This window comes from Scyliorhinus canicula, chromosome 7 (assembly GCF_902713615.1).
Source record: "Scyliorhinus canicula chromosome 7, sScyCan1.1, whole genome shotgun sequence".
Lineage (NCBI taxonomy): Eukaryota > Metazoa > Chordata > Chondrichthyes > Carcharhiniformes > Scyliorhinidae > Scyliorhinus > Scyliorhinus canicula.
Window position 1 is genome coordinate 88,160,617 of NC_052152.1, and position 14,537 is coordinate 88,175,153.

Sequence of the window (14,537 nt, forward strand, 5' to 3'; positions counted from 1 at the left end):
TTTCTACCAATCGCCTTAAATCTATGTCCCTTGGTAATTGACCCTTCAGCTAGGGGAAACAAGTCTTTCTTGTCTACCTTATCTAGATCCCTCATATCTACCCTGTCTAGGTCCCTTACTCATCAAACCTGAATGATGGGCAATTTGTGCTTAGATTTGAAGATGTGGTAACAGCCCATCAATCTGAAGAGGAAAATCTACCTCTTTCTCCCTATCCGGCGTGGAACTAGGGCCATGATTCAGTCGACAAATGTTCAGGTCCACTGTTGAGCACGTTTGGTGGTTTCTTGGTGGCTGCAGCGCTGCGAAACACCGCTATTCAGCTGAACTTTCTTGTATCTTTGGCCTCAATTTTTCTCCCCACCATGGCCACACTTTAGTTGCCAGGGTGCCCAGGTGGCACTGTCAGGGTGCCCAAGTGGCACTGGCGGTGCCAGGTTGTCAGTGCCCAGGTGCCAGGGGAAGTGCCAGGGTACAACCCTGCCCAGTCCCTGACCACCCGGGAGTCTACAATGCCCTGCGAGACCTTCCAAGGTGCCATTACACCTGATTCAGGTCTTGCAAGTGCAGCCGTTGAACCCCGGGCATTGGGTGAATCCGGCATCCGGGTATTTAAATGTGCTTAATGGCTCATTTAATTATGCAGATCTGGATCTGGCCCTCGCCGGGTGGAGCGAGTCGGGTGATTCACGATCGGCTTGGCACCCTGCGTGGAGCCCGATTTGGGGCTCTCGGTGCTATTCACCCATTGCACCCAGATCCATGCCAGGTGCAATAGGGTCGCTGAATCGCACCCTATGTTTTTTGATGACAGAGATGGTTGATGAGGATGACGCAGGTGGTATGGTGTTCATAAACTTTCAAAAGGTATTTGATGAAGTGCCACATTACACATTTGTCGGCAGAGTCAAAGCCCATGCAATAAAAGGGAGAATATTTGTAAGGTTAACTGAGTATCAGGAAGCAGAGGGTAATGATAAACAGTTGTTTGGGTACTGTGGGACCCAGTACTTGGGCCACTATTTTCCTTGATCTATATCAGGATGTGCTGGGCAAAATGTTAACATTTGCAATTGACACAAAGCTTGGAAGTATTGTCAGCTGAGTGGAGGATAGTGAGAGACTGTCGACATAATGAATGGGATGGACAGACACTCAGCAGATGAAATTCAATGCAGCAAAGCATGAAATTGTGCATTTTGGTCGGAGAGACAATATTAAATAACGGACACAATTTCAAACGAGTTGCCAGAGCAGATGATCATGGTGATCGATTTTCAAAAACCATTGAAGGAGGTCAGGTCAGATTTGAGAAAGTGGTTCCTAAGAAATATTAGGTTTTATAAATAGAGGTAGAGATTAGAAAAGCAGTAAGATTATGGGGATCTTTTAAAACACAGGTTTGGCCTCAATTGGAATAGAGGGCGGGATTCTCTCACCCCAGGGCCGGGCCGGAGAATCGCCTGGATGGGCACGAATCGCGCCACGCCGCTTCAACGCTGGTCCACCGATTCTCAAGAGAGCGGAGAATTGGCGCCGGCGCAGTCTGCACTGCGCTGGTCGGGGACCGCTCTACCCTGGCGATTCTCTGCCCGGGATGGGCCGAGCGGCCACGCAAAAAAAGCTGAGTCCCGCCGGTGCCGTTCACACCTGCTCTTACCCGGCAGGAACTCAGTGTGGATGCATCTGGGGGGGCGGCCTGGTGCGGGAGGAGAGGGGGGGTGACCCAGTGGGGGGCCTCCACTGTGACCTGGCCCACAATCAGGCCCTACTGATCGGCAGGCCGGCCTCTCGGGCTGTGGTCTCTTTTGTTTCGTGCTGGCCCCTGTAGCCCTACGGCATATTTTTTCGTGGCCTGCGCGGAGAAGGAAGCCACTGAGCATGCGTGGCAATTGCGCCGGTCCCACTGCACCTGCGCGCGTTGCCGCCGGTCCCACCGTGCATGCGCAGACCCGCGGCACCCATCTGACGCTGGGATCAGCAGCTGGAGCGGCGTGGATCGCTCCAGTGCCATGCTGGCCTCCTAAAAGGGTCAGAATCGCTGCTCCTGAGGCCATGTTGACACCATTGAGAAACGCAACAGCGTTGACGACGGCGTCAACACTAGCCTCAGGATCAGAGAATCCTGCCCATTGTGTCAAATTCTAGGCAACACGCTTTAGGAAGGATGTGAAGGCATTAGAAAGTGTGCAGAAACGATTTACAGGAATGGATTCCAGGGTGAAGGATGTCAGTTATATGGTGAGATTGGAGAAGCTTGGGCTATTCATGGAGGAAAGAGGTTTGAGAGGAGATTAGATCGAGATGTTGAAAATCATGAGGTGACTGGATAGAGCAGATAGGGGTAAACTGTTCTCATTGATGAAAGGGTCAAGAACCAGATGACACTGATTTAAGATAAAAGAACCAAAGGTAGCACTGGGGGAAAGTTATTAATGTAGAAAATGGTTTCGACCTGGAATGCACAATCTGAGAATGTGGTGGAGACAGATTCAATTGTGGTTCTCAAAACTGAATTGCAGAATTATCTGAATCAAAAAAGATTTGTCAGGCTACAGGGGAAAGAGTGGGCAGTGAGACTAGCTGAGCTTCTCTCGCAGGAGCTAGTATTGATATTAAATTCCTAGGCGAATAGTCTCCTTTCTGCTGTCATTATTATATGATTCCAAATGCATATATCACAGAAGCACAGAATTGTTACAGCTCAGAAAGAGGTCAGTTGGCCCATTGTGTCTGCGTTGGCTCTCCAAATGAGCATTCAATCTGGTGCCATTCTCCTGCCTTCTCCCCATAACCCTGCACGTTGCTTCTTTTCAAATAATCATCTAATTCTCTCTTGAATGCTTTGACTAAACTTCCCTCCACCACACTCCCAGTCAGTGCATTCCAGACCCTAACCACTCTCTGTGGGAAAATATTTTTTTCTCATTTGCTTTTGTTTTTTTTACCAATTACCTTTGGATTGGATTTGTTTATTGTCACCTGTACAGAGGTACAGTGAAAAGGAATTTTCTGCGTGCAGTTCAAACACATCATTTAGTACATGAAAAGAAAATAAGTAATAGGCAACACAAGGTATACAATGTAAATACATAGGCACTGGCATCGGGTGAAGCATACAGGAGTGTAGTATTAAACAGATCAACCCATAAGAGGGTCGATTAGGAGTCTGGTAACAGCGGGGAAGAAACTGTTTTTGAATCTGTTCAAGTGTGTTTCTTAGACTTTTGTATCTCCTGCCCAATGGAAGAAGTTAGAAGAGTGAGTGAGCAGGGTGGGAGGGGTCTTTGATTATCCTGCCCATTTCCCCAAGGCAGCGGAGATGTAGATAGAGTCAATGGATGGGAGGTGGGTTCGTAGGATGGACTGGGCTGTGTTCACTACTCCCTACAACTTCTTGTGGTCTTGGGTCGAGCAGTTGCCATACCAGGCTGTGATGCAGCCAGATAGGATGCTTTCTATGGTGAATCTGTAAAAGTTGGTGAGAGTCAATGTGGACATGCTGAATTTCCTTAGTTTCCTGAGGAAGTCTAGGTGCTGTTGTGCTTTCTTGCTCATAGCGTTGATGTGGGTGGACCAGGACAGATTTTTGGGGATGCGCACACCTAGGAATTTGAAGCTGTCGACCATCTCCACCTCGGCTCCGTTGATGCAGACCTTAAATTTGTGCCCTCTGGTTTTCAATCCTTCTGCCAATTGGCACAATTTTCCCTCTCTGCTCTCTCCAGACCCTCATGGCGTGGAATTTTATGGCCACTCCAAGCCGGCGGGATTTTACAGCCCTGCCGAAATCAATGGATTCTTGAACAGTTCACTGCATTTTCTGGCCCCGTCCCCACCATGACAGGGCTGGAAAATTCTGCCTGTGATTTAGAATACATTTTTAGGTGGCACAGTGGTTAACACTGCTGCCTCACAGTGCCAGGGACTGGGTTCGGATTCCAACCTTGGGTGACTACGTGAAGTTCGCACTTTCTCCCTGTGTCTGCATGGGTTTCATCCGGGTGCTCAGGTTTTCTCCCATAGTTCAAAAGATGCGCAGGTTAGGTGGATTAGCCATGCTAAACTTCACGTAATTGTCCAACGGTTAGTTGGAGTACCTGAGATAAGGCGGGGGAGTGGGCCCAGGTAGGGTGGTCGGTGCAGACTCTATGAGCCAAATGGCCTCCTTCTGCATTGTAGGGTATCTGTGATTCTGTCAAATCTCCTCTCAGCATTCTTTTGTCCAAGGAAAGAGTCCCAACATCTCCAAACTATCTTCATAACTGAAATTTCTTATCCCATTCTTGTGGAACCATTCTTGTAAACCTCTTCTGCACTCTCTTCAATGCCTTTACATCCTTCCTAAAAAGTAGCGTTCAGAACGCAGTACTCCAGCTGAAGTCTAACTCATGTCTTATACAGGCACAACCTAACCTCCTTGCTCTTGTAATCTAGCGTCTAATGATGAGGACCACTAAGCCCTGCAGTTCCTGGAGGCTGCGCCCGGCACTCTCCCTGGAGAGTGCGATGTCCACTGTTCGCTGGAAGGTCAGGGGAGTCTCCATGAGCAACTTCAGCTGTGTTTCTCTGTCCGGTAGCCGGCAGACAAAACGGTCCCGCAGGAACGTGGCCAAGGTGGCCCTGAATTTGCAAGGAGCAGCGAGCGTCAGTCACTGTACCTGGAACTCCCCATTGGACTTGGTCGGGGGGGCCTGCGAGGCCGTGTGGAATTGACATCTGCGGACCATGATTGGGGGCTGCGGGTTCAAATGCCTCTCGAACAAGGTGACCAACGTTGCAAGCGGTAGTATGTCTGGCCTGACCGGGTAGGTGGGGCTTTTAATCAATGCATAGGCTGGACCGCTAACAGCGGTCAGTAGCATGACAGTCTGTTGTCCATCACCCATGATGGCGTTGGTACAAAAAAATGTTTCACTCACTCGATGTATTGGGCCTAATTGTCGGCATTAGTGTTGAACAGCTCCAGCTTACCGATAAGCGCCAGCGTTCTGCATGGGGCGGAAGCCTTTCCAAGCCGAGATGAAGCAGGTCGGTGGTGAAATGCCTGATGGCTGCAGTAGCTCCGCTTTATCCTTGTCGCCAGTGTAATAGCTGAAGGAAGAGGCTTTTGGATCGCACAATAGGCTGGATAAGAACAAGATTTATTTACACTATACACAATAACCACAAGTACCACAACTCCTCACCCCAAAGGGACACTCTCCCCAACCTACACCCAGACCAGGGTTTATCTACTGTGAAGTTCCTCCCAGCCAGGGAGGGAAACTCTGTCCCCTCAGTGACCAGGGGAATTCATATTCCATGGTGTAGGAAGGGAATCGGATACAACATAGTGCTTGGCCCCTGAGGGAGCCGTAACACACTCTCTGTTTCCGGTCACAGCTAATTCTGTATCCATCTTCCTATTGTCTATTTTATTCCATGAGCTATGATTTTTCTCACAAGTCTGTTGTGCAACAATGTATCAAATTCCTTTTGGAAGTCCATGTTCATTGTTTGGTAAGATTTCAAGCTTTTGATAATCTGTATCTCGTTTCTCAGCACCTATATCTGATGTCATGCCATGAATACCTGATGTTTTTAATAATCTGTGGGTGGAATGTAACCAACTGGAAAATTAGTGGCAACCTTGCCATAGCCATTTTTGGGAGGGCCAATGAGATTAATTTCCAACTGGGCGTTTACCTTTCTACTGTCAGGCTTCCGGGCTCCTCTGAGAGGAATTTCACCCCAGTGTGGGGCAGGTAACCTGCCTCTGAGAGCTTCCAGTAAATAGACACAGCAGCTTTCCAGCACCAGCAGTACCAATGGGAATGGTGTCCACCTCCAGACCTGCAGTGTGACCAAGGCAGAGGATCAGCAATGGAGTCACAGGAGTGACATTAATGGGGTGTTTTGCTGGGGCCAAATGGGAGGCCCAATGAAGTGGAAGAAGGGGATTAGTGTTTAGGATAGGCAGGGGTCTTCACTCATGGGAAACCCTTGCCTCCAGTGGGTCTCTCCATTGGGCGTGGGCTGGCCAGGTACGAGGGACATGTACTCACTACCCCGAGATTCAGCCCCCCACCCCTGGATTTTCTGGGTCACCCTCTTCCCCTCCCCCAGGGTGACCTGATCCGCGCCCCCCCCCCCATCCACAAGGAACCCCTAAATAAAAGGAGCCCCAGAGACCACCTAAATAAGAACCCCTCCCCCCCCCCCCAAATCCCTAAATAAAGAGACCCCCCTAGAGGCTTTTCACAGTAACTTCATTGAAGCCTTCTTGAGACAATAAGCGATTTTCATTCATAAGTAAAGAGACCCCCCCCCCCAGAGACCGCTAAGTAAAGGGAACCCCCCATAAACCCCCTAAATAAGGAGACCCCTCACAGAGACCCCTAAATAAAGGGACCCCCAGAGACCCCCTAAATAAGGAGACCCCTCACAAAGACCCCTAAATAAAGAGACCCCCAGAGACCCCCTAAATAAGGGGACCCCCTCACAGAGATCCCTAAATAAAGGGACCCCCTAAATAAGGAGATCCCCACAGACCTCCCAGAAGAGGGCCCTGTCAGGAAACATCCCTGAAAAGAGACCCCTGTCTGGAAAGACCCCAGAAAAAGACCCCTGCCTGGAAGCCCCCCAGAAAAGAGACCCTATGAAAAAGCCTGACAGAAAATGGACAACTGTCTGGAAGCTAGAGAGCAATCCAGTCTGAGAAAGTTATAAAAATTACTGTTGTAACACATACCTGGGCATACACCTACTGGTTCAGACATGGGGAGCGCAACATGTCCATTCTTGGAAGGAGAAACTGGTCAGCTGAGTTTAAACCCCCAAGATCCTTGACTTACAAGCCATTCATTCATTTTCCTTACTAGGCTGTGATTGACAGCTTCCACACACACAGCTTTCAGTCTTGCTTCATTCATCTTCCTTCACAGTTGAGTAACTCTGGAATGCACGAACTACAATGTTCACATTGTTTTTAAACATCAACCACTTCAAAGAGAGTTAAGTGCTGTCAATTTCCAGCCAACTACATTGAAATCACCCAAGCAAGGGGGTGATTGGAAAGCACTTAACTCTCTTTAAACAGAGCTGACCCGCTTCTCTTTCTAGGAATTGACACGTGGTGCTGCCTGCGTCTGAGTCAGCAAGGATATGCCCAGTGTTATAACTGTAAATTTTTTCACTGCCTGTCGGAACTGTTCTCTAGCTTCTAGACTAGGGTCTCTTTTCTAGGAGTGCTTCCAGACAAGGGTCTCTTTTCTGGCGGGCTTTCTGACAGGGGTCTCTTTTCTTGGGGGGGGGGGCTTCCTTACAGGGGTCTCTTTTCTGGGGAGGCCTTCCTTACAGGAGTCTCTTTTCTGGGAGGCGGCTTCCTTACAGGGGTCTCTTTCTTAGGGGCTGTCTGACAGGGGTCCCTTTATTAGGGGGTCTCTGGGAAGGCTCTTTATTTAGGGGGTCTTTGGCTAGGTCTCTTTATTTAGGGGGTCTCTTTATTTAAAGTGTCCCTGGAGGGCTCTTTGTTTTGGGGGTCTCGGGGGTGTTGTTTATTTGGGGTTTGCCGGGGGAGAGGTGGATGGGGACCTGGCCTGGTCTTGTATTGTGCGGGTGGAGGGTGGCCCTCGGATGGAATTGATGGAAACTTCCTTCAGGAGTTACTCCTTAGTGCACAGTGAGGTCCACCTTGTCAGGTACAGGCTTGTCCATACCTGTAGTAATCCTCGCCCACGTGATTCCCGGAACAGAGGACTGAAGAATCATGCGAACCTGGAGAATATGATGCCCGGCCTGCTAAGTGGATGCAAATGGATCATGAAGGCCCATTAGCATCCTCTTGCTGGCGCTTGCGCATGAACTTTGATCCCAATGCCAATGGGAGCAATCATAGCATCGGGTGTCAATCCCATTTTATCCCCGAAAGTGGATTCTCCGCCACATCGGGAACTCTGCTCCCGGTGGTGGGTGGCGGAGAATTCTGGCCAGTGTCTCAGGAATACACAAACCTCATTATAAAGTGAAAGTGTTCTCATATGTAGCCTTAAACCCTTTATGAAGTCTGTCAGTATGCCAAGTTTAAAGGTCTGTGAGATGAAGGTAAAAATTATCTCTTTAATGTGGTGGAAGCCTTTGAAGTGGTTTTCACACAGTCAATTTCATTGCCCTTTGAAGTATAGAAATCTGTGTGTACAGCTAGAAGGCTGAAAGATTTGAACTGGATTGTTTACATTCAATTTCACACACCATTACCTGCTGAAAGCTTTTAGATTGACAGATCAAAGCAGCATCAAAGGGGAGAATCAGATTGTTTATTTTTGTAACTCTGCAGGGATCCATTAACTCAGGGCAGCTTGCGTTTTCCTATCTTTTCTTAATTTTTCCAATTATGAGGCAATTTAGTTTGGCCAATCCACCTACGCTACACATCTTTGGGTTGTGAGGGTGTGACCCACGCAGACACAGGGAGAATGTGCAAACTGCACACGGACAGTGACCCGGGGCTGGGATCGAATCCAGGACCTCATTGCCGTGAGGCAGCAGTGCTAACCATTGCGCCACCATGCTGCCCAACGTGAGCTTTCCTAACCACAGTTTTTTTTTTTTAAATCTGCCTCTTTGTTCGCAATTCCTTCCTAGAAAGTGCATCCTGTGGGGGATGGCCCATCTGATGAAAGACCCCCAACCTGCGCCACCTTCCATGAAGGACACCCCTCAGCACCCTGGTGGCAATTGTTGGAAGGGTACCTATCACCTTGCCACCCGTCAGACTGTAAGGTGCTAGGTTGGCAATGTGAAGGGGTGTACTGAGGGTGGGGGGCTGCAGAGGAGAACTTGGGGGTTTGAGGGAGGTGAATTAAAGGGAAGTTAAATGGAAAGCCTGGGTTGCTGAAGGGGAGTTCTAAGGGGGAAGAGGCCTTGCTAGGAATTAGGTTGTGGGGGACGTTTTCCTGGCCCAAGTCCGGGGGGGGAGGGGGGGATTGGAGAGGGATGTCTGCAGCAGCTATTTGAGATCTGGGTGCCGTTAGCAGTGTAGGCCCTGTCAGAGAGATTAGATCCTGCCCCTCGGTTGCAGCATGGAACCCAGTGTGCACGGTAAAGCCGGTTCTGCTAAAATAACATTCCAAGTGCCGTATCATGGCATGTCATGGCCGCTGCCAGCACTAGCAGGAATCATTCTGGTTTCCCCACTGGCGGGTGCACTTAGTTACGATTCGGGAGGATCACACCCACTGATGGTCACATTTTTAATATTGACAATTTGGACCCAACAGTCGATCTTTCTTTTTATACTGAATATTTAAATAAACAAAGACAAGGGCCGGGATTCTCCCCTACCCGGCGGGACAGGGGGTCCCGGCGGGATTGAGTGGCGTGAACCACTCTGGCATCGGGCCGCCCCAAAGGTGCGGATTTCTCCGCACATTTAGGGGCCAAGACCTAATCTTGAGGGGCTAGGCCCGCGCCGGAGTGGTTGGCGCCCCGCCAGCCGGGGGAAAGGCCTTTGGCGCCACGCCAGCCAGGGCCGAAGGGACTTCGCCGGCTGGCGGAAGTCCGCGCATGCGCCAGAGCGTCAGCAGCTGCTGACAACATCTCCGTGCATGCGCAGGGGAGGGGGTCACTTCCGCATCTGCCAGCGTGAGTGCTATGGCCAAGCAGAAGGAAAAGAGTGCCCCCACGGCACAGGCCGCCCACCGATCGGTGGGCCCCGATCACAGGCCAGGCCACCATGGGGGCACCCCCTGGGGCCAGATTGCCCCGCGCGCCCCCCCAGGACGCCGGAGCCCGCCCACGCCACCAGTCCCGCCGGTAAGGTAGGTGGTTTGATTCACGCCGGCGGGACCGGCATGACAACAGCGGGACTTCGGCCCATCACGAGCCGGAGAATCACCGGGGGGGGGGGGCCGACAGGTGTGGCGCGATTCCCGCCCCCGCCAAATCTCTGGTGCCGGAGACTTCGGGAGACGACGGGGGCCGGATTCATGCCGGCCCCCGGCGATTCTCCGACCCAGCGGGGGGTCGGAGAATCCCGCCCCTATCATCAGAACTGACATACACTCTGACACAATTCCTTACATTTTGTGCTTGGAAAGAAAACACGGAGATCAGCTTTCCGACTCACTTTTTTAAACTCAGGTGGAATAAAAGATATTCCATTTACTAAGCTAAAACCAAACATTCTCTTTGACTTTTGCCCTATGAAATTTTCATTTAAAAAAATCTTTCCTGTCCTCTACCCTTTTGTCCTTTCTGCATCATTTCCCCTTCACTATCCCAAAACCTTTCTATCTTCCTTCAGCTCTGATGAAAGGTCATCTTGCCCTGAAACGTAAAATTCTGTTTCCCTCCACAGATGCTGCCTGACCTGCTGAGTGTTTCCAGCATTTTTCAGTTTTAATTTCAAAGCTCCAGTATCCATGGCAATTTGTTCTTCCATTAATGATGCTGTTTAGAATACCTCAGCAATCAACTTGACTGTCTCTTCTTTCTTCCTTTTCAGAGGAGCCTGACAATGGAACTAAACGAGCCCTTGTCAACAGCTCCCAGAATAAAGAGGAACCAAGTGGCTGTGTACACCAGGATGCAATACTTACTCAGCAGGTCATAAAACTGGAATACATATACACAAGACCACCCCAATGGTCGCAGTCTTTACCAACCATCTATGTCATAACACCAACCTATACTAGGCCAGTTCAGAAAGCAGAGCTGACCAGGCTGGCTAACACTTTCCTCCACGTACGGAACCTGCATTGGATTGTGGTTGAGGATTCTCCACGGAGGACCGGTTTAGTAGCGCTGCTGCTAGAAAAGAATGGATTGAACTTCACCCACTTGAATGTTCAAAGCCCAAAGAGCGTGAAGCTAGGCCTCAGTAAATCATCCTCCCGCACTCCAAGGGGGACTTTGCAAAGAAACTTGGGCCTGCAATGGTTGAGAGACAGTTTGAGCCCTAATGACTCAACAGAGGGCGTGGTTTACTTTGCTGATGATGACAACACTTACAGTTTGGAACTCTTTGAGGAGGTGCTTCCTTTTTATTTAAGACAATCTTTGTATGACTGCTGACTTATAGCCTTTGTTCACCACAGTCAATGTATTGTATTGTTTATTACAGGCGGCGTGCCATCACAATGAACATCTAACAAATACTAGTAACGTATTCCTATTAGTAAGGTAGTCATGTCAACTTGTTATTTCAACCATTTGCTGAGATAAAAAAATAACTACTGTGTTAATCGAACAATAATGAAGGGGCAGGTCAATAGTTACAAGGCTGTGGTGTTCAGTTCCTGTAAAGAAAGTTGAATTGAAGTCCTTGACTTTGCTGCTGTTTGGGTCTCACAAGTGCGAGTTTCATCAATGTTAGTTTGTGGGGATGAAGAGAGATTCTGTTACATATTACAGAGTTTAGCTCTGAAAGGGTGAGCGTTGAACATAACTTTGGAGTAATGTTTGGATTCAACAGTCCAGCCCAATTGTTATTATCAATGAATGTGGAATTAGTACAGAGGGCTAACTTCGGGAGAACAAAATTGGAGAAAATAATACAAATATAATTTGGCTGCTTTGATGCTAATTATTGACAGTGACATTAAAAGCCAGGGTCAGTTTAGAACCATAGAACTTCAACAGTGCAGAAGGAGGCCATTTGGCCCATCACGTCTGCACCGGTCCTCCGAAAGAGCACACTACCTAGCTCCACCCCCCCATCCTATCCCTGTAAACCCATGACCCCAGTGAACTTACACATCTTTGGACTGTGGGAGGAAACTGGAGCACCCGGAGGGAACCCACGCAGACACACGGAGAACGTGCAAACTGTACCCAGTCACCCGAGGCTGGAATCAAACCCAGGTACCCGGCTCTGTGAGGCAACAGTGCTGAACAAAGGTTATGTTTAGCTGGAATTCACCTTCGGCAGTCAGTATTTCTAGGGACAATTTAATACCTCAAAATAGGTGTTTTTTTATTGAAATAAGAGCCACATGATTTACAGATGAAAACAGACTTAGGAATTTTCAGAATAGGCTACGTGATACTACGCAAATCGAACAGTCTTTGAATAGTTCAAAGACTTAAAATAGACAAGTAGGCAAGCAGCCATCAGCATCAAAGACAGATGTACTTTCAGACTGTCAGTCTTGCATTGCTAGGTAAACAGACTTGCTCAGCAGTTAACGGGATATTCAAAAAATAGTCTGTTTTTAATTTTACATTTTCAAGCAGCAAAAAGTCTTATCAACTCTAATAAAGACACACAGCTCTGAAAAAACACCCGTTGCAAAGTGTAGATAATTCATCCTCTTATTTATATTTTTCAGATGCGATTTACAAAAAAGGTTTCAGTATGGCCTGTAGCTTTCGTTGGTGGACTGCTGTTTGAGTCTCCCAAAGTGAACACTGCAGGAAAGGTCGTCGGCTGGAAAACTGTCTTTGACCCAAATAGACCTTTTGCTATCGATATGGCAGGTTTTGCAATCAACGTTAAGTTGATACTGATGAAATCTTCAGCCAACTTCCAGCTGTACGGAGTCAAGGGAGGATACCAGGAGACCAGCTTGTTGCGGGAACTTGTAACTTTAAAAGAGCTGGAGCCTAAAGCTTCAAATTGCACTAAAGTAGAGTAACGTTCCAGTTGGGATTTAATTAACACGGACCTTATTCTTACTCACCCAAACCTGTTGAGCGCGTATCACTCTATAAACTAGTAACAACATATTATGAACTGAAATTCAATCTGAGTAAAACTGCCCACCTACACTGCAGGTTTTAAGTCAATGTGTAAAGTAAACAACATGGGAAAACACAGTGTGTGATGGATGTTTTCCTCCCATTGCACCAGGAATAGTGTCAGCGGTATGAGTGATGTGTTTAGTACGCAAATGCAATGAGCCAGCCGTTTGGGTTTTGCTTTCCATTATTGAAAGCATTCCTCACATGGAATCCCAAATGTGCTCCTCTGTTAGCTTTCTGCCACTGTTCTGCTCTGTGCTGATTTACATTTGACAATAACTGTTTCACACCTCTGTAGTGGTTTAACAGCTTTTAATTGGTGTACGCAATAACCAGCAGGCCCGGTAATGGTAGAAAGATGGTTTCTGACTGCAGAAGTAGGCCTGGTTTAGGCATGACCTTGAGTTAATTTTGACCCAGCCTGGCACACAGCATGTTATGGCAAACTGTCATGCATGATGGTTGTAAGGCATAGTCTTCAAGCTTGCAAACCTTCTTCCTCTCTTCAAAGAGTTTGACAATGCAGAGGGAGATAGTCGTGCAGAGGTAATGTCACCGCTTTAGCAATCCGGGGGCCCAGGCTAATGTTGTTGGGACTCAGGTTCAAATACTGCTATGGCAGCTGGCAGAATTTAAATTCAATGAATTAATTAATTTAATGAATTAATATATTTGAATTGAAAGGTAGTCTCAGTAATGGTGATCGTGAAGTGATCATCGGTTGTCGTAAAAACTCATTGTGGTTCAATAATTTCCTTTAGTGGATGACGTCTGCAGTCCTTACATGTCCGGACCTCTGACTTTAGATCCATATCTTTGTAGGTGACTCTTAAATGTCCTCTGAAATGGCCTTGCACCCACTCAGTGGTACTAAACCGTTGCAGATAAGTGAAAAAGGGATAACACTGAACAGATCACCCAGCATCAACGTAGACACTGGAAATGACAATAGCACAGCCAGCCCTGGTGACCCTGGGCTCCATACTAACATCTCCATACTAACATCTGGGGGCTTATGCCAAAATTTGGAGAGCTGTTCCACAAGCTAGTCAAGAAGTAACCTGACATGGTCATACACATCGAATCAATCCTTACAGCCACCGTTCTAGACTCCTCTATCACCATATGTGCCGATAGCTGTGCTGGTAGAACACAACATATCTAGCAGAGGTGGCAGGCGGCACTATGGTATATAGTCGAGAGAGATTTGCTCTGGCTGTCCTCAACATTGACTAGAGACCCCATGAAGTCTCATGGCATCAGGCCAAACATGGGCAAAGAAACCAGGTTACCACCTATCACTCTCCCTCAGCAGCTGAATCAATGCTCCCTCATGTTGAACAACACTTGAAAGAAGCACTGAGGGTGATAAGCGAACAGCATGTACTCCCGGTGGGGGACTTCACTGCCTTCATCAAGATTGGCTTCGTAACTGCATTACTGACTAAGTTGACTGAGTCCTGAAGGATATATTTGCTAGACTGGGCCTGTAGCATGTAGTGAGGAACCAACAAGAGGGACAAGTCACCCAGACCTTGTTGTCATACATGTCGGAGATGCATGTGTCTATAACAACATTAGTAGGAGTGACCACCGCACTTTTTGTGGAGGTGAAGGGCACGATTCACCCATACAAGGGGGGAATTCTCTGGCTGCGCCCTCCTGGCGACTGGACATTCCCACCCCAGATCAATAGACCTTTACATGGTCCGTGTCCAGCCCATGGCGATCTTGCGGCGGAAGGGGTGGACAAATACAGCCCTAAGTGTCATTTGGACCAGTTAGGTGACGTGATTCATGCCACAGTATTTGGT

General features: G+C 48.3%; 1 protein-coding gene across 10 annotated transcripts in view; it reads left to right on the forward strand.

Moving 5' to 3' along the window:
- LOC119969166 (galactosylgalactosylxylosylprotein 3-beta-glucuronosyltransferase 1-like) overlaps nucleotides 1–14,537 on the forward strand; it is a 170,975-nt gene that overhangs the window by 124,583 nt on the left and 31,855 nt on the right. For all 10 annotated transcript variants that reach the window (XR_005461302.1, XM_038802397.1, XM_038802393.1 and 7 more), the window contains 2 exons: nucleotides 10,487–11,013; nucleotides 12,312–12,608. Coding sequence is in view for 9 of the 10 variants with exons in the window: in XM_038802397.1 (XP_038658325.1) it covers nucleotides 10,487–11,013; nucleotides 12,312–12,608 (824 nt within the window). In the remaining variant the exon portion in view is untranslated. The remainder of the gene's footprint in view (nucleotides 1–10,486; nucleotides 11,014–12,311; nucleotides 12,609–14,537) is intronic.